Genomic DNA, 26,076 nt, shown 5'->3' on the forward strand with positions numbered 1-26,076 from the left:
TAGAAAGCAACAAAATTCCACGATTTACATTACCAAGTACTACTTGCAGAATATCAAGGTGATATTCACTACATGTTGCGAAAAATAGATGAAGAATATACTAAGTGGAGTCTACGAATCAATCCATCAAAAACAGAGTATGTCGTAGTGGGAGGTGAAAGAATAGCACTTAGAACTAAGAGGTACACAAATCGAAAATACTGATAGGTATGAATGTCTCGGTGTAAGCTACAAACGATGGTCGGAATACAAAAGAAATAGCTACTAGATTTGTAGTACTAGATTACTTGATAATAGTCAAGGTAATTCAGCAATACATCAACTGAATAGTATGCTCTGGAATAACCACTCGAAACACAAAAATTATCATATGAACTGTTGATGTTAGTGTTTTTACATCCAAAATTTGAGAGGGGTGTAACTCCCTATTTTACAGACTATTGAACAGAATAAGTGTATTTGTATTGTTCTGTTCTTTGTGAGAGAAAAATGTATTATTAATACGTATCTCGTTTATGCTGCAGAGGTCCGTCAGAAGGTCTCCGTTTTCGTTTCTGATATTTTCATTATATCTCTGTTTTATTCCTGGAACTATATCAATAATGCCATTATTACTCGTTTATTTTAAAGTCATCTTCTTTCTAAAATATCTGAATGAGCCGGATACAATTAAATTATTAGAAGATTTTTGCACAAAGTAACAAAAATAAAAATTTGTTTAATTTATTAATGTTTTGTTTTTGAGAACGATTTCCGAACTGGAAAACGAAACGTCAAAATAAACTTATTTTAAAATAAATTTTGGCTTATTCCCAATAAAAATAGCAAATTCCATTGAGTTATATTTAGCCTGTAGTTGTTTATAAATTGGCGCTTTATTTCTGCCAATTTGACAGGTATCTTACTTGGTCCCGATCTTGTAGGCAAATAGCCATGTTTTGAGTTGAATGATCTTGAAACATCTACCTCCAGCTTAAAATAACTGCTTATTTAAACAATCTTTTTTAAAAACGATTTTCGGATTGGAGACTGAAATGCCAAAAAAATATAAAATGTAATTTTTTATTATAATAAATTATAGTTTAATCCCATATAAATACAATATTAAACTTAAACATGTCACAAGGCAACAGTTGCAGAACCTATTTAAAGCTGCTCTACGGCCTAAACAATAATTGTTATTAAAAAAAACTGGAAACCCAGTAACAAATGTTATGTCATACAGATATATTATTTAACGCTCTACAATTTCCAAATTACTAAAAAAAATAATATTACACCATATTGATCATATTTTGCAAGTAATTTCCCCACCAGTTTGGATGTTTCCAGCAAGTTTTCCACCATTCAACAGTGCCACAGAGTAAAGCAGGTTATTATATAGCTCTAGAAAATAAAAGCTTTTATTCAGTCGTGTTTTTGGATGTGAGTCGAACATTTGAAAAGGTATGGCATGATCGTCTATTGCATAAAATTATACAAGGCTTCTGTTTATCCTTCTACCAATTTAATATAACATATTTTGTAGAAAGGCCATTCAGAACAAAACTTAAAGGACAAACTTCAAAACTATATCACATTAAGTCAGATATTCCTAAAGATAACGTACTGAGGGTAGTACTCCAGTTGATTTATACTTCTCTTCATTTTTCGTAGATTTTGTCTTGGCCGATATGTTTTAGGTTGTGAAATTTTAGGAAACTTAAGAAATTTTACGTAATTTTAAAAAATACTTAGTTCATGAAATTCAAATTGCCAGAGACAACCTAACTGCTGAACTACAAAGAAGAATCACTTTAGCGTGGACCGTATATAAAGGTATATCAGACATCTTCAAGAGCAAGATGTCGATATTTGAAAACGAAGAGGTTCGACCAATGTTTACTACCAGCCATGACTTACGACGCTGAAGTACTTTCCATAACCCAGACAGCAACCTAACTCAGAGTAGCCCAAAGAAGAATGGAACGGTCGTTACTTGGACTTACTCTCAGAGTTAGAAACAAGGAAATAAGAAGAAGGCGTCACAGATGTCATAGAGCACATAGCGTGGGTAAAGTGGAACTGGAAGGGTCATGTGGCCAGAATGAATGACCAGCGGTAGACCCAAAAAAATATAGTGGTACACCACGAGTAGACAAAAGAAGCAGAGGTAGACCACCTACACGAAGGACAGACAACGCCAAAAGAATCGCTGAGACTTGGCTGCAGGCAGCTCATGACCGACTGAGCTAGAAGGAAATAGGGGAAGCATATGTTTAACTTTAGACGCAGACGGCTGGATAATATGTTTTAAGAACCATTGCTGCATAAAAGGTTAATATATTCATCAATAAAAACCAGGCAGGACAAAAACTAGGGGAAATGTGCCTATGATGGACCCATAAAGGAAAAAGCTCCATAATAATTTTAATTATTTACTTAGAAGGCTTTAAATATGACCATATAACGTCTTGTTATTTGTATAATATGAAAGTGTTTCAAATTTTGATAAAAATTAAGATGACAAAAGTTATTCATAGTTTACTAAAATCCTGTTAAGGGTCCATCATGGGCATATATCGTAAATGCGAAAATAGTTAATTACAGTAAATGCAAGCTGCATCGTCCGAGTCGTCTTCTTCAAAAGAAGATTCACAATCGTCTCCAGAACTGTTTGTAGTTGAAACACGAACTTGCCTTCACTTTTCTACCCAATTTCTGAGTAACTTCTGAGTAACTATTTTTGATAAACCTTCAATCGAAGAAACATTTTGGTTCCGATGTTCCGGTAGTGAGTTCTCGTCAGAACATCCTGGTAGTGGGTTTTGTTCATAATTTTCTCTATCTGTTGTTATAGACGGCAAAAATTACCAATCCTCGAATACATCTGGATTGAACGGTTCTATTCCTGTCTTCTTAAATGCATTTATTGCATTTGATGGAAGAGCACTTTTTAAATATGCTATGCATTCTATTAAAGATACTGGCTACTTTAAATTGGGTAACTGTTTTACCTGGATTCTGTCGCAGCCATAATTGAATTTCTTGGCCGTAGTAAGTTTGAAGTGGTCTAAAAAATCCTACGTCCAAGGGTTGAACGTGATGAGAGCAGTGAGCAGGAAAACAAAACATAATAATACCGTTTTCTTTTGCAAACTGGAAAGCTTCAAAACTTTTATGACTACCATGACCATCGAGTAACAACAAAACTTGGTTGGTTTTAGAAGCCTTTGAATACCTTCAAAAATGTTGCAGCCAGAGACAGAACATGTCGGAAGTCATCCATCCTTTTTCTTGAGCGAAGGCTACACTTCCAGTAGGTGCATCGATCATAAGTTCGTCTTTCTTTCTTTGTCGAGGAAAAATCAAAGCAAGAGGAACATATGTTCCAATTGCATTCATTGCACATACGACCGTAACATGTAGACTGCGCTCTGCACTACTTAAAGCACCAACTTGTTTGCGACCTTTACTAGCATAAATCTTCTGCGATCTCTCTTGCACAGTTGTCAAACCGGACTCGTCCATGTTAGAAATGTTTTCCGGTGGAAATTGAAACCCGTCTAATATATGTGCTAATACTGTAAAATAGGCACATATATTTGGTTTATTAAAAGCTTGAGCCCTTGCCAACGTATTTTCTGAAGTTCGTAATGATATTCGAGGGTTTCACTTTAAAAAGCCTCTGGCCCGTTTCCAGCCTGCCATCTTGGTTTCCTTGTTAAAACTGTGGCTAATATTGTTTCTTCCAGCTACTTCGTATACAAGTTTTCGTAAATTTTTACTGGTCAGGCCAAAAAAACGAGCTTCCATAATAATGCTTCGATAATATGGTCAGCAATTTCCGTTTCAATAGCAGTGAAAAATATTGGTCTTCGTCCTCCCAAATCAACTTTGGTACGTCCTTGTTGCTTATCAAAGCGCCTTTTCAAAGTCGTTTTTGGGACGTTAAATATTTTTGCTGCCAGCTTAAACCCCATAGTTTTTTCTTGTATGCTTTTTAAAGCTTGCTGATCCATCACTGTAAAATGTATTATGTTAATCCTTAAGTAGCAACTTATTTCCTTTTTTCTATGATGGACCCCTAGTCCGTCATAGGTAACGACAAAGGGGTCCATCATAAGCAAATAGACAAGACAGTAAATTTAATTATTTGTTTATGTATTTTGTTTTGACCATTCTAACCTAAAACAAAATATAGTATTTGATAAAGAAAATGTAGTCATTTTATACAAAACAAAAGCAACACTTAGCTTAACGTATGTTACCAGTAAAATATTACCAAAAAATTTTATTAGATCAGCAACGTCAAATTTTAATTTTATTTCACAAATTTACTGTTATAACCGCCACGGGTCTGAAACTTTGCTAATACTCAACTCAAGGTTAACTTCTACTAACCTTGGCTAATACTAAACTACAAACTTCATGCGCAAGCGGCAACCGGCGATGTGCATGTAACCGCGCCATATTTGAAATTAAAGCAGGGGGTCCATCATAGGCAGGGGTCCTACATAGGCACACTTCCCCTACAGTCTTTTTTTATAAAAGTGATATAAAAATATGTCAAAGTCAAATTTTAATAGTTCAAAAGTATTTTTTATCTGTCAATTTTTTAAAATGTCGAATTATAAAGATGTACAAGCAAATTCAAGAGATAGAATACGTTTATTAAATCAAGAATCTGTCAAGACGGGGGCGCCGTTCAATCTAAATACACAAAGAACCCATACGCCTTTCAGTACTTCGGATTCGTCATGTCACGTAAGACTGTATACATATAACCTGTTTCGAAAGAAATTATTTTATCTCAGCTTATATTTTTGATAATTTCTTGAAAACATTTGGACAAATTACTTGGATTTTTTAAGTTTATTTTTTTGAAAACAATTTATCCTGATATGAATATTGTTGACCTAAGACACGTAACTTACAGTTGGTGTAACTTTGTAGCTCATCTTTTTCTTCAGTGCCTTATCCGGTCCGGATGTTGGCGATCATCAAGGCTATCATGGTTTTGTTGACTGCTCTGCGAAACAGCTCCGCTGAGGTCATCCCAAACCATTGTCGGAGATTTTTCAACCACGAGATACGACGGCGTCCCGGTCCTCTTCTGCCAAATACTTTACCCTGCATAACAAGTTGAAGAATTCGATATTTTTCTTCGTTCCGCATCACGTGGCCGAGGTACTCAAGCTTGCGTTGTTTAATTAAATTAAGCACTTCTTTTTCTTTTGTCATGCGCTGTAGGACCTCAACGTTGGTGACATGGTCCACATAAGATATTTTTAGTATCCTTCTGTATATCCACATCTCGAAGGCTTCGATTCGTTTTTCAGTGGCTTGCGTCAGTGTCCAGGCTTCAACTCCATACAGTAACACTGGAAGAACGTAGCACCTCACTATTCGCATCTTGGTTCCCAAACTGAGATCACTGCAGCACAGCAAGGATCTCAACTTAATAAATGTAGACCGTGCCATTTCAATTCTGGATCGAATCTCTTGAGCGTAGTCCCATTGTACGTTGAGGGTAGTTCCGAGGTAAGTAAATCTGTCGACTCTCTGGATCTCTTCGCTACCTGCCATTAGTGTCCCGGGATCTAAATTTGTACGGCTGACAACCATGAATTTAGTTTTCTCAATATTAAGGTTCAGTCCGTATGTTACGCTCACAGTTCGCACTCGGTCTAGTAAGGCCTGCAGATCGTTTAGGCTGGTTGCTAGTAACACAGTGTCATCGGCGTAGCGGATATTATTGATGTATTCACCGTTCACTCGGATTCCCATGTCTAGGTTTGTGAGGGCTTCATTAAAAATCTCCTCAGAGTATATATTGAAAAGAGTCGGCGATAGCACACATCCTTGTCTTACTCCTCGCATGATCTTCACTTGGTCGGTCAGCTGGTCTTCGACCTTGACTTGAGCACGTTGGTTCCAGTATAAATTCATGATGATCCGAATGTCCTTCTCATCCAATCCAACTCTTTGTAGTGCGGTGACCATCTTCTGGTGCTGACAACGGTCAAATGCCTTGGCGTAGTCAATAAAACAAATATAGACATCACAACTGACATCGCGGCATCTCTGAAGTAGGACTTGTAAGGTGAAAAGTGCTTCACGTGTACCCATAGAATTGCGGAAGCCGAATTGCATTTCACCTACATTTTCACCTACATTGTAGCTCATACACCTTGGTAAAGCTTCGCCAAATAATGAACATATTTAATACACTTGCCCTATTATTGGTATTTGGTCAGTTCTCATAATTACTTTATCGAATCCAAAACAGGACATCCTGGCATACAGTCAGTCACAACTTAACACTTTTTAAAAGAAAATAAATGATTATAGTAAAAATGTAATAGTCAAAGTAAATTCATATACTAAGAGGGCATGGTCATTTGCTTTCTGTCTACAGATCTATTGAGACGCTTTTTAAAGAGAGTAGAATATTTTACCGATATGGTCCAGTCGAGTTAGACGAAAAACAGGCTCAACCTTGCATGCCGAGCTACCTCAAATTTTATTATTCTAACCTTTAGGGGGGATCAATAGTAGTGTAAATTTAAAATCGCGACTGAATTCCGCCGTTGGGTTAGCCGCCATCTTGAATTTAAAAATGAAAAAAAAAAACCGGTTTTGATCAATATCTCCGAAATTTTCAACTTTTAGTCAAAAAGGGTAGGAACTAAAATTGTGGCGAATGCGATTTCCTATAATTTGTTTTATACAAATTGTTTTGCGAGGTCGATATTTTCCAAGTTAAGAGAGAAAATGGAAACTAAGTATAATGGTTGAATTATCTCGTTTATTAATAACTACGACATAAATGTACATTAACTAAAATGGAGAGAACTATAATTTTAATCAATTTTTATTTCTTTGATCTTTGCGCTACAATCAAGATTTAAGGTCCTAAGTCTAACGAACCCTACACGGTGACGTCATCAGCAGCAAACTATAAACAGGAACAAACCTACGAGCTTAAATATTGATTTTAGCAAAAAAATGAGAGAGGTCAAAATTGTATAAAATATAATTCTCTTCATTTTTGTTTAGATATATTTATTTCGTTTGGTTAATAATAATAAACCAGATAATTTAAATAGTTATGCTTCGTCACCATTTTTCTAAGCCCCCCTCCCTTAACTCCGAAAATATATACCGCATGAAAAAATTTGCATGAAAATAGCAAATCGCAAATGCAACAATGCTAGTCCTACCATTTTGTTTAAAAGTTGAAAATGGCCGAGATAACGAACAAAAACAATTCCTATAAGCCCAATCCATACAAGGTCTTAAGCTCGATCATTATCGAAGCATACATACGAACTTAAATATTGATTTTAGCAAAAAAATGAAATCCAATTTGTTGCTATTCAAAACCAGATCAAAACCATCAGCAAAGGGTACGTCTTAAAAAGTATCGAAAGCTCGAACATCAGAGCAAAAGAGATTAAAATACGCCACAGCCCTACAAAAGGTCAATTCTTTACCCCAATCCAAACTCCCAAAAAAAAAGGGAGCAACCATTTCTTGGGTAGACACACATCTGCTGCTTTTGCAGATGAATCATCAGAAACACAAAATGCCAGCCCAAGGCGTATAAACTCCCAAGATAATGTACCCTCACCGAATTTACAGAAAGACTACACTCCCATAGATTCTAAATATTATACTGCATTCTACAAACCTCCGTTTTAAAGTAGAGATGCTGAAATATATTTCCTTAAAACTCGTAAAAATGTTATTAGTTATTTAAAAAATGTTTATTAAACCTCTCTATATAATTGGTAATATATAGTATTATTATTTATAGTATTATTTTTTCAGTCATATCAAGCAAAAGACACTGTTCATTATCTCTCACCAGCAACAACCCCAGCAGTAACAGATCTGGAAGGCGATATTTACTATCAACAATTCGCTGATTATGAGCTACCGCCACAAGTTGATCACTACGGGAGTTCTTCTACTTCTACCTTATCTTGTAAAGAACCTGACTTGCAAAGAACATTGGCGATAGTTAAACCGGATGGCATGAAATATAAAGATGTCATTGTTAGAGCTATAAAAGGGGCTGGAATCAAAATGTTGCAGGTAATTCATTAAAATCTAGACAATGAAAGGATATCTGTAATGGTTTGCGTTTTCGCAGAGCTATCTGCTTTTAATCTTTTGTAAGCAATATATCTTTATAATCTGTAATCATTTCGCTGTGGAAATTTGTAATAACTACTTTATCACTTTGAAAAAGTTTATTTAATTCCACAAACTTTGGTAAAATCCATTCCAAAAACAGGTAAAAAGTTCCCATCTCAATTCATCCACTAATTTTAATTTTATTTTACTTACGTTGCTTTAAGATTTTGAAATTTAGTGCCCGAGAAATGTTTGTTTTTATTTAATCGTTTGTAGCTGTTACATGAGATACTCGAGATAAAAATTTAAAGAGGATGATCATAGCATTAACTGAAATTTTCGTATAATAAGTGTCTGTCTAATAAGTGAAAACATAATGCTATTATAGTATCGCTATTGTATCTCACGCTAATTTTGTAATACCCACCATAATTTTTCCCTATCTGTATATATATAGTTAAGTTAGATGTTTACAAGGGATTCAATCGTTTAATTTTTAGGAAAGAATCGTCCATCTATCACCCGAACAAGTTTCAGAAATTTACGCTAAGCAATATGGCACCCCCTCATTTCCTCACGTTGTAATATCAGTGAGTATTTCACCGATATTAGTACTGTCGCTTGCAGGTAAAAACGTGGTGGAAAAATGGAAAACTATGGTTGGACCGTACGGACTCTTAAGAGAGGAATGGTTTTTTCCCTATAGTATTCGAACTCGGTTCGGAATTCAGTCAGATATTCCGGACGTTCTACATGCTTCGGAAAACATTACAGAAGCTAAATGGGAAAACAGATACTTTTTTCCAAGAAGTAAGTCTTTTATAAATAGCCATCTAGAACAAAACGGAAATATTTGAAATAAAATGATTAACTCATGCAAGATTTCATCGTATATAATATGATAAGAGAGAAAATTTTGCCGGCAATATGTTCGACTGGTATAAAAGTTTGTTGATTGGCAATTTTCGCGAATTAAATTTTGGCAGTTAAATTACGAGACGTTAGTCGAGTGATTTTGTCAAAATTTCATTCTCAATTTCTCATTTAATTTTCAATTTCAAAGGCAAAATTTTGCCGTTAAATAATTGTCTCTCGAATGATATTCGACTAGACTATTTCACGAGACAATTAATGCACCATATTAACGACTTTTACGTGATTTTTACTTTTTCAGTTTCAAGTAGAATATACCTAAAATGAATAAATTTTCATTATTTTAAAAAATACACATTAAGGTGACTTTTACTTTCTAAATTGAAAAAAAAAGGAAATTTTTAAATATTAGACAAAAAAACTATTTAATTTATGATCATATTTTTTTTCTATTCATTCTTAAGGAGGATTTGAGGTATATAAAATTTTTTTTTTGGCATTTTTTGTTGCTTTTCACCACTGCAGAGAGGGTCTCCCAAATGATGCATTTTAATTGAGGAGACATTCTGCCCTCATGTAACAATTTGTTTTTAAATTCCAACGGAATTCAATTCGTGAGATTAAAAACTAATAAATAAACCTTTAATAAATTAATTTTTAATGAGTTTATACGCAATTTTATAAAAACTTCGAAAATATGTCTGTTTTGGGGAGAATTTACCCCTATACTGAAAAGGTAACGTAGTTTTTTTTTAACTTAGAGGGTTTATTTAGTAGTCGTATATATAAAATACCAAAAACAATTTGGTTTACTGAGATTTGTATAGTAGAATTTGAGAAAAAAGTAGAAGTTTGGAAAAATGTGACGTATTTTTACTGTAATTTTATGAAATAAAATAGCCATATTTATTTTTTATCTCTAATCAGTGATTTTTGGTGCATATTGGGTGCTCTCACTCTCAAAAGCTGTAAATGGTTAGTCTAAGCTTTTTTTTTATATAACTTTGCCCTCTTTTGATTAATCGCTGCTCCGTCAGTATACTATTCAATTTTTATTTTTATCCAATTTTACTGAGGAACTGTAGAATTCAGAATTGTTTTCTATAGTAAACTGATTAACTTTGAATTTTCTTTTCATATTATGCATATTTTCATGCGTCTCCTTACTTCGACCGCCTTTTAAAAGACTACCAGATCCAGGCCTTTTTTCCGATTTTCAAAACAATAATAATTTTCGATCAATTTTCAACAATATAAAACAAGTTTTGGAAAGCAATTATCGAGTTGCAGGTATACAGATGAAGCGGGGCAAGCGGTGTTGTATACAAAATTAGTTTTAGCTAATGTGCATACCGTTATAAATACAACTATAACTTCGTTTCTATTTCGAATTTCTTCTCGAATAAAATTTTAGGACAGTATTTCCATGATACTAAGGAATGTTTTACGTAAACAAAGCCCGATTTTTTGAAAATTTAGAAAGTTGGTATAAGTCACAATGTATTGTGTCATTAATAGAAAGTGGCAAAAGCTACCATATTTATTAAATTTTAAAAGACTGTTTCAAAGTTTTGTGAAAGGTTTTATTAAAGATAGGCCATTTTAAGCTAGTTCGCCCTATTATTTTTTCTTATATTGTTTACATTGTAGATATTTTGGAGCCCATACCTATATATGAAGAAAAGGTTTCGGATTATATACAGAATCGTATAGCTTCTATATTAATGGAAGGCTTAGTAAATGTGGTTAAAAACAAACCAGTTGATCCTGTCCTCTCTTTAGCGGAATGGCTTCTGCTAAATAACCCATACCAACCGAAGTTTCCCGAAAAAATAGCTCTCAGTCCTCTTTAACCTCATCAATAGGTATAGAATAAATTTTTATATAGAACTTATTTTAAGTTTATTTTTACCTATTTTTTAAATATATTTGTATTGATTTTAAGAGATTGGCTGAACAGTTAATGTTTTTATAAACATACGATATTATTGGCCAGAAAGTGATAGCTAGTACAGTCTATTCTTCCTCATTTTGGTCATACCACTGTTTGGTAAGTCTTTGAATATGCGGCCATTTATATCCTTTTAAGCCTGTCATGTGCTCTTCTTTACCATCCTGATATGTTCATCATTCTAAGGTCGTCCATCCTGTTATGTGTGTTCAGCTATGTGTCTTTTGCTTTTCCATATCATTTTTTGTAGTATATCTTCATTTCTTCTGCCACACTAACCGTAGATACTGTCTTTAACTTTGCCTTTGTCTAAAACTGCCTTTTTCTTTGATGGTTTCTCATTATTGGTTGCTTATTGGGGAAATCGGTCGTATTCGTAACAGATCATCAGTAGCTATCTTGAGTCCACTGCTGAAGATAGACCTTCCGTATCCACTCCATTGATCTCTGTTCCATTTGTAGTTCCAATTCTCATCCAGATAATTATAGGTATATACTGTTACGTTTTAAAAATTCAACCAATCTAAATAAAATATTATTTCTGTCAATAAGATTACTCCACTTTACCATAATATGCAAAAGTCATTGTAGTAAACAGATTGTGTCCCAATTTGCATATTAGTGATATTTGGGTAGTAGCCTTTTTAATCTGACTAGGGTTGTTTTGCGGTACGTCATCTTGACAGTCGTTTTTGGTATATGATGGTGTCGTTGCAACAAGAGTGGACCTCTCAAATTAACCACTCCGCTGTACGCTCTGCTTAGGGGCTTCGTGTATAGTGTACGAAGTAGCCCCAAGCATTTATCCAATTTAACTTCTGGATGCTGTGGTTTCTACCAAGTCTTGATAAAGACAAAGTATGAAATTTCTTATATGAACAATAAGGTAGACCATTATTTGAAATAAAACAACTTTTGAAGTGTGAAGACTAGCTACAGAGTCTAAAATTGCGGTAGCATGGAGCAGATCCAGGACCGGTGACCCCCTAGAGCGTACTATGTTCTAGGTGAGGCCGTGGTCTAACGACAGATCCTAACTGCAAGCAAGCAATTTAATTAAACCCAGCCTGTGAGACATGTTCACCACTAAGAATTACGTTCGGGTGTAACAATTCATTGGAGCGAGGTGTATTAACTCGAGTAAAAACAGGAGTCATTCCACCGCGCTCCAATGCTCCAGACCATCAATTTCCCCCCTAGCACTCTGATGCGCGATAGGGGCACAACTATCGCCAAATGCTCTTCATGTGGGAGTCCTGGGTAATAGAACATGGTTTCACAACCGAATTCAAGACTCAGGACAGCGCATTGTCGCTATAATCCTATCTTACTGTGGCTTATCCGCGAACTAAAATTGCTTACTTGGGCCTCAAGTCTCCGCTCTGAGCTAGGCTCAGTTCGGCGACTTGGTGCTCAAGGGGTTGGGCCCTACGTGTCCGGGTTTTTTGTTAATTTTTTTGTTGGTGGCTTGCGTCGGTTTTTTAATTTTTTTTTTAATATATGCAAATATGTGACAATATAGAGTTTGTCCAATTACGACTGGGCCCACGTTGTATTTTGCGATTGTTTTGAGCTACGAACTATCTTCTTTGTGCGTTGTTGTTGTTATTTTTTGTAGTGTTTTCTCTCTGATGTGACTCATCCTGACTCGAAGATTGTGTAATTTATTATACAAAATCTCCGCACAAGTCGAGGTAGGCGGGGCGATGCGCATCAAGTGCGTGCTATTGGTCGACAGACTAGGGCACTTGATGACATCCGCCCCCTTTAGAGACTCTGTAGGTAGGTGAATTTTTATTAAAAAGTTACAATTTATGAAATAGGTAGAAACATATGACGAAAAAAGTATTACAAAATATAATTAAATGTTCGTAAACACAACACTATTACCTCGATTCCAGGGGGTGGTGGTGGTGACAGCATCTCCATCCTCGGCAGGTTCCATCCTCCTTCGATGCACTAGTACCCCCGACGGGTTCGTCTCCTTCTCAGCTCTCCGGTTCCCTTCTGCATTGTCCATGGTGTTTCGTAGGCAAGTTTGCCCGAGCCTCCGTGGTGACGCGGACCACATATTGTTAGGGCAGGCAGGGACTGTAGCTACTCTGGGAATGCCATAGCTTCCGGGACATCAAACTTTGAAGAATGCTGGCTCCTCTCAGGCATCTGGTACACAGAAGGAGTCAGGTCTGCTTAGGGCCTCGATGGCGGAATGTTAGGTTTTAACGTCCTAACATCCGGTGACTCTCCCTCTGTCATCTTGGATCCAGCATGGATTCATTAGGCTTATGTGTAGCAGCGGCTTCTCATCGGATGGGTGGGTTCGAAAAAACCGTTTTGGCGCCATGTTGTCGCAGCAAGAGTGGACCTCTCAAATTATCCACTCCGGTGTACGCTCTGCTTAGGGGCTTCGTGTATAGTGTACTAAGAATTTATCCAATTTAACTTCTGGATGTTGTGGTTTCTACCAACTATTGATAAAGAATTTCTTATATGAACAATAAGGTAGACCATTGTTTGAAATAAAACACTTTTTAAAGTGTGAAGACTAGCTACTTAGGCTAAAATTGCGGTAGCCTGGAGCAGAGCCCCGACCGGTGACCCCCTAGAGCGTACTATGCTCAAGGTGAGGCCGTAGTCTAACGACTCATCCTGACTCGAAGATTGTGCAATTATTTATAAACAATCTTTAAGTCGAGGTAGGCGGGGCAATGCGCATCAAGTGCGTGCTATTGGTCGACAGACTAGGGCACTTGATGACAGTGGAAAGTTATCAGGTAATTGTTTCCGTATAGATCACCCTCGTTGGGGATATCAGCCTGAACTTGTGTTATAGATCTTGGGCCGATTGTAGTGTTGCTGTAGGCATATTTTGTGTGATTGTCAAGTTCATGCTGTATTTTACGGGACACAGACAGACGGTAATGATTCCTGAAGCCACCGTGAAAGAATATAACATCAGGTATGTAAAATACATTTTCTTTTGCAGTACAATAAGCCTATTGTTGATTGTTTAAGTGTAATTTTTAGGCCTTGAACGACCTAATCGATAGGGGTAGCCAGTATTTATTGGGGAGAAATACGTTGTAGAAAAGTAGATATTTCAACCTGTACCCTAATTAAAACCCTTCTGGCCAATGGTTACTACGTAGTTATACTGCAAGAGCAGAGTATAGGACACACTGTAAACCTATATTTATGGATTTAGGTATTATGCCACTACGTTCACTCTTTATATATTAAAACGCTGATTGAAATTCATGCCAACAAAGCTAAATTTAAGATAAACTCCAACTTCCATGATTACGATACAAGATCTAGAGATGCTATCAGAGCACAACGTTTTAGGTTGACAAAGAGCATAAAAATTCGACTGATGTTAGTTTGTATAACTTTTTGCCAGATGAAATAAAAAGTCTTAACTTGTTATCGTTTAAGACTAAAATCAAATCACACTTTTTGAAACATTGTTTCTAATTAAAAACAGAGTACCTGAGTACAGCTTTTACTTAAAGTACTAGTTTGGTCAGGGTATTTGCCTATGATAATATTTCATGTTTTTATATTTTTATTTAGTGTGTTTATCGTTTCTTAAATTTTTAATATTAAATATCTTTTTGTAATGTTTAAATTCGCAAAAATTTTTTTATATGTATTGTCATTGTTACTTTGACTTGTCAAAAACAAAACTATTTTTGATTATTGATCAAATAAATTTTATTCTATTGTAGTTTCAATTTTTGTTTATTTGTAGTTGCTATAAAAATTCAATTATGCAACCTAAGTAATTTTAATTTTAGTTGCTATAGAAATTGAATTATGCTCTTACGTAGTTTTGATTTTTGTTGCTATAGAAATTGATTTATTCCTCTTACGTAATTTTGAGATAGTTTACGTTAATTTATTAGTTTTAGATTTAACTTTATGTGTTAGTGTAATCTACAGGGAGACATTCTAATATGTTTTTCATTGTAGGGTTTTCTTTTCATTTCATTCAATTTTTTTACTACGTTGTTCTTCGTGGTTACCTACTTCACCATTGATTTCCTCCACGTTATGGACTTCGTCACATATTCCCACGTTCGAGGGAACACATCGCTGGATACCTCCACTAGTTTTATTATAAGCAGTTTTTTATTGTTTTATGTTCTACAGCCAGCGTTTACTCTCAAGCTCACTCGACGCATATAACTTGCGAATAATTTTTTGTGGACAAGAAGCCGTATTTGTTTTGGTTTATCCTAGTGTTTGTTAAGTAGTGTTACATTTGTATGGCTTATTTTATTATTCAATATTTCATATTTATTTACGGGCTAAATTTATTTTTGGTTGACTTATTATTAATATATAATTTATAAGTGAGGTGTCGTTTTATTTCCCTTGCTCCATATATCATTGATTTAGTACTGCAACAATTGATAGGTTTGGAGTTGTAGTCTACTTTAGGCGTGAGCCGTGGGGCAAATCTGCCTGTTTTTCGTTTACCATCAATGTTCTTGTGTTATATGTTGCCCTAAGCCATATTCTTTGCCGTTGTCGTCTGTGATGGTAGACACTGGAAATTCTTAAAACCATGTGTCCCTCTACCTCTTGGTTTCAAAGAACTACCGAAGACTGAGGGAGAGCCTTACAATTTCTTTGTTTCTCATTTTACGGGGAATCCTGGCAGATAAATATTTACAAATGAGGGTTGCTAGCCATCGATCAATCCTCATACTTATAGGATTAGGGAGTCGAAGGTATCATATGTTGTAATAACCATCTGTTTTCTCCATTTTAACACCAAAATTGTTGCTTGCCCACTTGTTTATAATAATTAATAGATAGATAAATTCATATACTGTTATTTTACTCGTAGTTCTTATCAATGTATTACTTCAACCGTTGGAATTTTAAAGCTATTCACATAATTTTTAAAATTTATTTTTTTCTATTTTTAAGAGTTGTTCTTATACTTATGTTCTTCTTGTTTCAGCAGTTGATTGTTTTTGTTTACACAATAAAAAAAGTAAAACAATTTACATTTTATATTATAACATAAATTATCAATTATATAATTATTGCTATTGAGGGTTCTTCTTTTCTCAAGTACATTTATTAATAAAATAATAAGTAAGTATTTTAATAGGGAAATAAGTGAAAACATTTCTAATTAATATTTGCGTCTGTTCGCTACCCCCTGCTGTTTATTCAGCTAACTATTATTGGAGTCTGAATGCAGTGGTGACTACACTTTTCGTCGATTGTTACATATAAAAATAGGTTTCACAATGGCATGTTCATCCTAAATGATTAATTCACGGCTTTCTGATATCTTTTAACTTATCTGCTATCCTAAAATGGTATCTTCTAATTTTCTACTAGATTTTGTGGACTATTTAGTATGTTTTGTGTGTGTACGATCTCATTTAAAGCCAGTAAGCGTACAACCAATAATTAACCGTTAATTTCGACAGAACAGATTTAAAATAACACCTTATCCAGCCATTACTTTGCTTGATTTTTTCCATTGGGAAGTTCTGTATTATCCACAGAAAATTTAGATTTTTTTTTATCGTTTTATAATTATAAACAGCGTCACTTATACCACTGTATTTTGAAAACAATGATGAAATTGAATTAAATTTTGATAGGTGATTTTTGAATATCGTCACTTTCTATAGCATATGATCATCTGCTATTAATGGCACCATGTAGTTTGGTACAAAATTTATTTAAATAAATAAAACAACAATGCTACAAACGAAATTTTATTAGATTCCAAATTATCCAGCGGTATCACAGAATCCAGTCAAGTAACAAAATAATCTCCCAAGTAATACAACTGTCTACTAAAGATAATTCCTAAATAACTACATATTTCCATATTTTTATTTTAAAGTACTTAAGATTAAGTTTACAAATAAATCTACTTTGGTAATTTATGACACAAAATAATTTTGCCTGAAACAGAAAAGACATTATTTAATTATAGAAAAATTTATTATGTGTTGCAAATAAACTTCTTTTTATTAAAAGCGAAATTAAGTTTTTGTTCCGTTCTAAGGAAAAATATTACCTTCCCAAAAAAATTCTACACCTAATATTTAAGTGTCTTTAATACTTAAGTATTTTATTTAAAAGAAATTTTATCGTAAAATAATGAAACAACACATTTCATGAGAAATACAATAGTTGATTGAAGATATATTCAATCATCAAGGCTGAGAGTATTGAAAATTAACTAAGGCTGACATGCAAAACGGACTATGAACGAATAGACTACTAGAAATCAAAAGTCCATGACTATGGAACATTGCACATTACACACATTAGAGAATGAGGAGATTCCTGTTAGCTTAAAAGTGTACATATAACATAATTTTTCTGGTTTTTTTGTAGTATGGATTAAAGCTTGTGTCACTTGATGAATACTATGCGAGAAGCTTAGAGCGAATAAAAGAAAAGGGAACATCTACAGAAACCATTAGAATCAATAAAAGAATTCTATATAAACAAAGAGAATAAAGAAATTTTACTTAAAAGTAAAACAAAACAGAGGGAGCACCACCAGGAATAAAATAAAATGCGTTAGAAGTATGTAGTCTACTTTTAGGAGAAACAAAGAAAAAATTAAACGTATGTTCGGAGGTCGAACAAAGTAAATACAGACAAAGAGGTAGAACCAGAGAAAAAAGATAAACGATAAAAAAAGACAGATAAGTTCTATGCTGATGAAGTAGTGCTGCTAGTTGGAAGAAAAAAACATCTTGAAAAAGTCTTCCAAAAATTTGAACGAGAAAAACCAGACAAAGAAGACACAATATATACAAATGAGAGAAGATATAACGAAAGAACACATAAACATTAAACAATGTAAATTGAAGTGATCGACTTCAAATTTGAAAAAGTAACTGAGTTAGATTATCCAGGAATATAATTATTACATAATAACAAATATTGAAAGTGAAGGAAAATAGGAAGGACTCATGCAAAGCATACACACAGCAAGTAAGTCAAGAATATGGTTTAGAACTCAATACAACCAAAACTAAATGCATGCTCATCAGCAGAACACAACAACCTCCGATGCAATTGACATTAAACAACCGAAAAATAGAACAAGTGGAGACATACACATACCTTGGAACCACAGTCCACACAAAATGGGACCAGTCAACAGAAATAAGATCACGAATTGAAAAAGCGCGAAACGCGTTCAACAATATGAAAAAGTGGTTCACAATCAAAATCTCAATGGAACTAAAATTAAGACTGGTCAAGTGTTATGTCTTCCCGGTCTTGTTCTATGGAGCAGAGGCATGGACCACAACGGAAGCCACCCTGAAGAAACTAGAATCCTTTGAGCTGTGGATATATCGCCGTATTCTTCGGATATCCTGGACAGACCACATCACTAACGTGGAAGTAATGCAGAGAATAGGCAAAAGCAAAGAAATAATCTTCACCGTAAAGAAACGGAAGCTTGAGTACTTCGGACATATCATGAGGCATACTAAGTACCGGCTGCTACAGTTAATAGTCTAAGGAAGAATCGACAGTAGGAGAGGACCGGGAAGAAGACGACACTCATGGATGCATAACCTGCGACAATGGTTCGGACTAACATCGACCGAACTGTTCAGAGGTGCCGTAAACAAAGTCAAAATAGCCTTGTTAATAGCCAACGTCCGAAACGGATAGGGCAAAGGAAGAAGAAGAAGGAAAATAAACACACAGTGTGAAAACCACTTATGGAATAATAGTTATTCATGTACCAAGGATATTAAGTAGATGTTTATGACCGATGGCAACTATCTTAAGTAAGTCGCCCGAGGGTATACACATTTATTAATGTTCACCGTGCATACAACCTTTTATATCATACTATGGACTCTGGATGGACTCTGTTAGAGTTGCGTGAATCATCCTGAACATTCAAATTTATATTCAAAATTGCACCCTGTACTATGTATAATATACCATATATAAAAGGTGTTCCATAATGAAATTTAGTTTTCAAATGAGCCTTATGCCGACCCTATGCAATTGTACGAAGTCGTACCACTACCGTCGCCACGTAGAATCGTGCGGATTTGTAGAGAATTCATTGTGTGTTCGTAGTTCTCTGCCTGCCATAGCCATGGCGCAGTGGTCGGGTGAACAACGTGCTTATATGCTGGAGGCATACTTTAAAGGCGATGATTCATTCACCATAGCTCGTCGTCGGTTTTGTGAACACTATAACCTTCGCCGCTTAGCTGATGCACCATCAGCTCCCTTCAGTTTCCTAGATGGAAACGTCAATAAGCAGGATTTGCTATACTGGGCTAACGAGAATCCACGACAATTACCCCAGAAGCAACTCCATTCTAAAAAAGAGACCGCGTGGTGTGGCATGTCTGCACACGGAATAATTGGGCCATATTTCTTTGAAAATCCAAGTGAACTTAATGTAAGTGTAACCAGCCAGTATGTCGACATGGTAAGAAATTTTTTGCGTCCCGAACTATAGACTTTTCCGGGTTATAATGAAGACAGCACCTGGTTCCAACAAGATGGTGCCACACCACATACAGCCATTCTTTCGATGGACGCGGTTAGAGAATTGTTTCCAAGCACCGTCATCGCATTAAGCGGTGATATCCCCTTTCCGCCACGATCGACAGATCTAACTCCGCTGGACTTTTTTTTTGTGGGTACCTAAAGAGTGTGGTATACACTGACCCCCCAGCAATCACAGCACAGTTAAAACAACGTATTCGAGACGCTATTGGGAACATTCCTGTGAATATGTGTCAACGAGTTTTTGCTAGCTTAAGATCTAGATTGGAGCAGTGCAAGGAACAAGACGGTCAACATTTAAAAGACATTTTATTTAAACATTAAAATCCGCATGTCTTTTGATTTTAAATTTTTAATTAAACTTATTTTAACATATAGGGTAACGGAGTTTCATTTATTCAAAAACTAAATTCCATTACGGAACACCCTTTATATGGTTCGTAAAGATCAGGTTGTAAAGGAGCTTTAAAATGATAAGAATATACAGGGCATTTCATTAAAAGTAAAGATTATAGATTGTGCTAGACTTGCGTGAATCACCCTGTGTATTTATATTTATAATTAAAAAGCGCACATCTATATTAAAGAGTTGACAGGACTCTGCGTTTTTTATACATATTTTTTTATTTTTTAAATTTTATTCCATAAGTATTTTCCACACTGCATAAAAGTTATGGAATCGGAGCGGAGCGCCGGGATCACTATCTACGATAATAACAGCATAAATATGCCAAAGAAACCAAAACTTCACTTCCGTGAAACAATAATATGAGCTCGTTACATACGAGTGAAACAAGGTTAATAAGTAATAAGTAACTGGAGATACCAAAGTGTTAGAATCATTTATTTTGAAAACCGTTACAATCATTTAAATTGATATTAGACTCTTACCTTTGCTTAACATGTAACACTAATTTATTAAAGTATCTGTAACTTTAATCTATCACAACTTCCCCAAGTGAAGATTTGCAATATCCCAATTTTCGGCACACAGTTTTACCACCCTGGTGGACGATCAAATCGATCATTTCTTCACCGTAAGCGTCTACTATTGTGACACACTAAAAAAAGTATACATAAATAAACTATGCAATCATAAACTATACAATAATAAAATATATAAGAGTAGTATATAGTATTTAATTATAAAACTTCTTCTCAAAATTCTTCTAACATTTTAATTTGACGCAATTTGCTTTGTACAGTGTAAGCGACGAAGAATCAAAACAGTTTCACAATTGACTATTCCAGAGTTATTAAAAATGAAGGGTACCAAGAAAGAAAAACGCGTTTTAAACAACAAAAAATCAAGGCGTATTTTATAAACAAGTTTTGTAAGTAGTATCTCGCAATCTTGGTATATAATATGCTTGCAAAAAACAGTTAACTTTAATAATTTATAAAGATATAACTAAAAAAATATCAGTAACAACGAATCAATTAGTGATATTGGCATAGTGGAAATAATTTCTACTTCGGATTTTATTAATCCTAAGTGAAAATCAAAAAGTCAAAATAAACTTATTTTTAAGTAAAATTGTAGCTTATTCCTAATGAAAATATAAATTGTATTAAGATGCTACAAAAAAATTGCTTCAGAACAATATCATGTATGCGATATCAATTATGTAATATATGCATTTAAAACAGTATTGAACAACACAAAAAAACATATAGGAATCTTAAAAAATAAGAAATAATTATTTAACTAATAATAAAACAGACTTAGCATGTTCTAACTTTTTTGTTAGAAATATTAATATATTTAATAAAAAGTTCAAAGTAGTCTGTTAAGAGTTTTTAGAAATAAGCAGACATATTCAAAAGATTAGACAAATTTAATAATTTTATTAATGTGTGTAACAATCTAATGTGGTTTTTAATGATTCCGATTGAGCTCATTATAATGCAATTTACCAAATATACAGTGAAAATATATAAATATGAAAACATATTAGACATTCTAAATTGACATATTAGACAGTTTTGATTTTGTGAATTGCCATCAGTTGTCAATTGTAATTGTTTACTTTTGAATACTAAATTATGGCTCACCTAAATGAAACACAACGCATAGAAATATTAATTCTTAGCGGATGCGGAGATAAAAAAAGAACACAGAACGAGGTATGCAATTTATTCAACGCAAAATATCCAGACAGACCCATCAGCCAATCAACAGTAAGTAAAATAGTCCGAAAATTTGGAGAAACTGGGCACGTTAAACATATTACAAACGCTGGGCGTCCTAAAATTGAAGACAATGTGAAACTTGATATTTTATTAAATGTACATGACAATCCTCACAGTAGTTCAACACAAATGGGTGAATATGCTGGAGTTTCCCAACGATCGGTATTACGTATTTAAAAAAAGAAAAATACCATCCCTATAAAATTCAATTACATCAGGAATTAAACGACGACTATCCCGATCGCCGGCTTCAATTTTCTGAAATTATGCAGGATTTATGTATCCGCAATCCACATTTCATCAATCAAATCCTTTTTTCCGATGAAGCCACATTTTTTATACATGGGACCGTGAATCGTCAAAATTGCAGATATTGGAGTCAAGAAAATCCACATTGGATGACTGAGTCACACACGCAATATCCTCAGAAAGTAAATGTATGGGCCGGGATCATTAATGACAGAATCATTGGTCCTTTTTTCTTTGAAGAAAATCTAACAGGAGAACGTTATTTAACTTTTTTGAGAATGAGAAATCAACTTATACCTGTCCTTGCTAACATGTATCCAAATGCCAATAATCCAAATTTACCTAGTGAAAATATCTGGTTTCAACAAGATAGAGGGAGCCCCTTCGCATTACGCACGTGAAGTACGTCAATTTTTAAATCATTGCTTTCCCAAAACTTACAGGACTTGAAAGATAGAATTAGGCACGAAATGAGTCTAATTACTCCAGAAGTTATCCGCAATGTACTTGATGAATGTGTCCATAGATTCGCATATTGTCAAGAAACCGATGGATGGCATTTCGAACATTTAATTTAAAATAATTATTATGCATAATTTGGTTACTTTAAAGTACATTATTAATTAAATCATTAGTTGTAATTTAGTTGAATTTAAATTAAAAAAATTGTTTTTGTACCCTTAAAAAAATATAGTTAATAGTTAAAAATGTAATGTCATTAAATAGAGAATTAAATTCTCGTTTAAATGAGGTGTCACAATATACCGATTTCTATTTAAAAAAATTAACGATTACGTCAGTACACCTACACCGGTGACATCATCCTTACTTCGTGTACGTTATAACATGTTTCTCCCAAAATTCGACGGTTCTCGAAATAATGATAATATTCCATAATTAAGCCGTTCACTGTATATATATATATATATATATATATATATATATATATATATATATATATATATATATATATATATATATCAATAGATTTTTTTTCAAAAGTATCATTAATTTAATTATTGTTTTAATTTTTAAACATTATTCTAAAAATATAAGCTAAATATACTTTTACGTTAAAATGTAAGTTTTTGAATAGGACTGTCATTCATTATGAAAAAATAAGTTATTTTAATGCAGCAATTTTAAAATTACTTTTAGCAAAGTTGTAAACATGGTTTTGAAACTGACTTTTTCGTCATAAATTAATACGTTATTTTTTTACGATAAAATGTGACATTTTACTAAAACCTCTGATATTTTCAAGAAAAATTCTACGTTCAAAACTCAAAAAATAGTTTATATAGGAGAGACTTCGGGAAACAATTGCAGTGTGCTTAATTAATGTTTTTTGTTCGTTTAAAATTGACTAAAGAAAACACCCTTTGTCTTAATATCTTGTATATAAAATTTTAATAGAGGTGAAAGCCAATTAAATTATATTAATTATATTATATTATAATATAGTATAATATAGTATAATATTATAAATTAATATAAGTATATTATATTAATTTTAAAGTGGCGAAGCACTACAAGTTTGTTGGTTAACTTTTTTATTTATAATTGAACACTGACATAATGATCACTTTTTGAACATGATTTTGAACATTTTTGAAATTGAAGTTGAAATCAGTAGATCTACTGAAAAATCAATAGACCTGGTAATCCTGCGAGAGGTAGTAATGGGCGACGTACAGGGGGTCCTCTCTCTTTCTTTGTCTAAGATATTACATATTTCAATTTCTTTTTTTTTCTATAATATTGGTCGTGCTTGATAGATCCTTTTTAGTTTAGGCGACCAACCACTCTCTAGCATATTGTTTTAGTCTAGTTCTTGCATTCACAGTCTGTGCCCACTATATTTGCACCCAAACTAACACCTTAGTTATTGTTGACAGGTTTGAGTGTGAAATCTGGATTACACAGTCTATATCTAGTAATTAACATAACTTCATAATTTCATATTTTATCTGTTGCCTTCTCCTATATTACTGTTTGGTTGTACTTGTGGCCAATGTTCAATTTATCATAGAGTTTTGAATTTTAATGGTGACTGTCCATAATTTTAGACAAAGTCGTCTTGATTGTCATATGTCAGATATCACTTTTAACATTTCGGTTAAATCTGAACGCTCAGGAATCATTATGTCTCCTGCCATTGCCCATAATGTAGCATCTTAAACAATTACTTTAAACTGTTTGTCCTTTTGCCTGGTGTTCAATATTTGTATAAGTGTATTTAAATGTTTATAACATTCCTAAATGTTTTAAGGAAATTGTCCCTTAAATTCCCAATGTTTTTGTGGAAGTTATTCTATCATATATATGCAAAACATGGCAATATATGCTTTAACGTAGAATTTCACTATTTGGGAGAGTGATTCATCGTTTAAACGCTGAATATCCTCAAATTTAAATGTACACAGCGGCCCTCGAAAACTACCCGTTTTCTCAATTGCAATTTACTTTTTCTCATAAGAAATTACACAATATATAAGTAGTATATTTATTTGTGCTTCTCTATAGAAAAACTGACCAGGAGTTGTCGTACAGTGTAGCCAATTCTTGTTCACAAGTAGTAATTATGGTCATACAAAACCTGTATTCTTCCACGCAGTGATTATTACCGTCATAAAAATACCAAAAAAACATGATTTTTTCGATAGTAAAAATTAAGCACAAAATTGTACTTAAATAAATTTTATTTATATGTTCCGTTTCGTTACATATTTAAATTAATAAAATAAAAATCGATATTTTAAAACAATATTTTTCAATCGTTTGGCAACTTTGGAATTAGCGACGGAACTCTCTTTCAATTCAGATCCACAGAAAGCCGTAAAACTAGTTTTTGTCGAGCAAGTGCCCATCAACAATAGTTCATTTACATTGGCGTTTCCGATGGTAGGGCATGTGTTGCATTTTGTGAATATATTTTATGCGATAAGTTTGTGTTATTGATAAAACGTGTTATTGATAATACGAGTGTTATAGTTTGTCGTTTTATAGTAAATTTTTAGTTATATTCTGTGATTATTTGGTTTGAGTTTTATTGGAGTTGGAGGAAAAACCGAGTTGTTCCAAGAGAAGACAGCAAAATTCTGATGTTGATTCCAAAATTGAAATGCCGCAAAGGAGACGGAAAATGTTAACGTCCGAAGAGAAGGTAATAATACGAAACGTTTATGAAGGAATTGTCGGCAGAAAAATGGAATTAAATGGAAAAAGGAAAAGCATTGTTTTGGATGACGAGACAAGGAATATTATACGTCGAAAAATTCATTCATTTTATTTTCGGAGTGAAATTCCAACACTGAAAAATATTTCCCAAGTGCTCGAAAACGATGACTCCTTACCCAAGATATCTCGTAGAGTCTTAACCAGGACCATGCGTGAAATGAACTTTCGATATGTAAAACTCAACAGAAAAAGTATGCTATTGGAAAAAAATAAAATTATTGTGTGGAGAAGAAAATATTTAGAAGAAATACGCAAAATTCGCAGCACTGGACGCAAAATATGTTATTTGGATGAAACCTGGATTAACGAAGGTTGGAGAAGGTCATATAGTTGGAAAAGTTTGGCAAGATTTAAATGTCAAACGTAAACGCGAAGCATTTATAGAAGGCTAAAATACAGGATTAAAAGCTCCATCAGGAAAGGGACGGCGTTTAACCGTCACCCATATAGGAAGTGATACAGGGTTTCTTGATGATGGTTTTCTTCAATTTGAGTCGAAAAAACAGGTGATTATGAAAGAAATTGAAAGGGAGGATTCAAGAATGGCTTACAGAAAAGGGGATTGCATACGAAGAATCAATGCTCAAAATTCAGCTACTTGAAGTTGGGAAGGCTGAGAAGGTTGGAAATAAGCCACAATATATCTATTTACATGTTTAATACACTGACGTTTCGATCTCTATTCCGTTTTTAAAGATAGAAAAAAAAAGAAAATAAACAATATAAGATTATAAAAATATATAATAATAAACAAATAAAATAAATATAACTATCATTTATATCTTTGAAAGCTGTCTTTGGATATAGAGATCGAAACGTCAGTAAAAACTTGTAAATAAATATATTGTGGCCTATTTCAAACATTAATATTTGAAAAATAAAATATAATTAACATTAAAATAAAA

At 33.8% G+C, this 26,076-nt stretch overlaps 2 protein-coding genes across 3 annotated transcripts in view; one reads left to right on the forward strand and one right to left on the reverse strand.

Annotated features, from left to right (window-relative positions):
• The first annotated feature begins 4,526 nt into the window (after window positions 1-4,526).
• LOC140432315 (nucleoside diphosphate kinase homolog 5-like) overlaps window positions 4,527-26,076 on the forward strand; it is a 53,658-nt gene continuing 32,108 nt past the window's right edge. Inside the window, exons 1-4 of one of the 2 annotated variants that reach the window (XM_072520150.1) lie at window positions 4,527-4,746; window positions 7,816-8,082; window positions 8,625-8,934; window positions 10,648-10,862. In XM_072520150.1, the coding sequence (XP_072376251.1) occupies window positions 4,546-4,746; window positions 7,816-8,082; window positions 8,625-8,934; window positions 10,648-10,850 (981 nt within the window). In that variant the 5' untranslated portion in view covers window positions 4,527-4,545 and the 3' untranslated portion in view covers window positions 10,851-10,862. The remainder of the gene's footprint in view (window positions 4,747-7,815; window positions 8,083-8,624; window positions 8,935-10,647; window positions 10,863-26,076) is intronic. The other variant, XM_072520149.1, reaches the window with a different exon arrangement.
• LOC140432312 (prosaposin-like) overlaps window positions 16,683-26,076 on the reverse strand; it is an 88,154-nt gene continuing 78,760 nt past the window's right edge. The window contains exons 13-14 of the mRNA XM_072520147.1: window positions 20,381-20,550; window positions 16,683-16,888 (exon numbers count right to left, since the gene is read on the reverse strand). Coding sequence (XP_072376248.1) covers window positions 20,425-20,550 — 126 coding nt within the window. The 3' untranslated portion in view covers window positions 16,683-16,888; window positions 20,381-20,424. The remainder of the gene's footprint in view (window positions 16,889-20,380; window positions 20,551-26,076) is intronic.

Source organism: Diabrotica undecimpunctata, chromosome 1, assembly GCF_040954645.1.
Source record: "Diabrotica undecimpunctata isolate CICGRU chromosome 1, icDiaUnde3, whole genome shotgun sequence".
NCBI classification, from domain to species: Eukaryota; Metazoa; Arthropoda; class Insecta; order Coleoptera; family Chrysomelidae; genus Diabrotica; species Diabrotica undecimpunctata.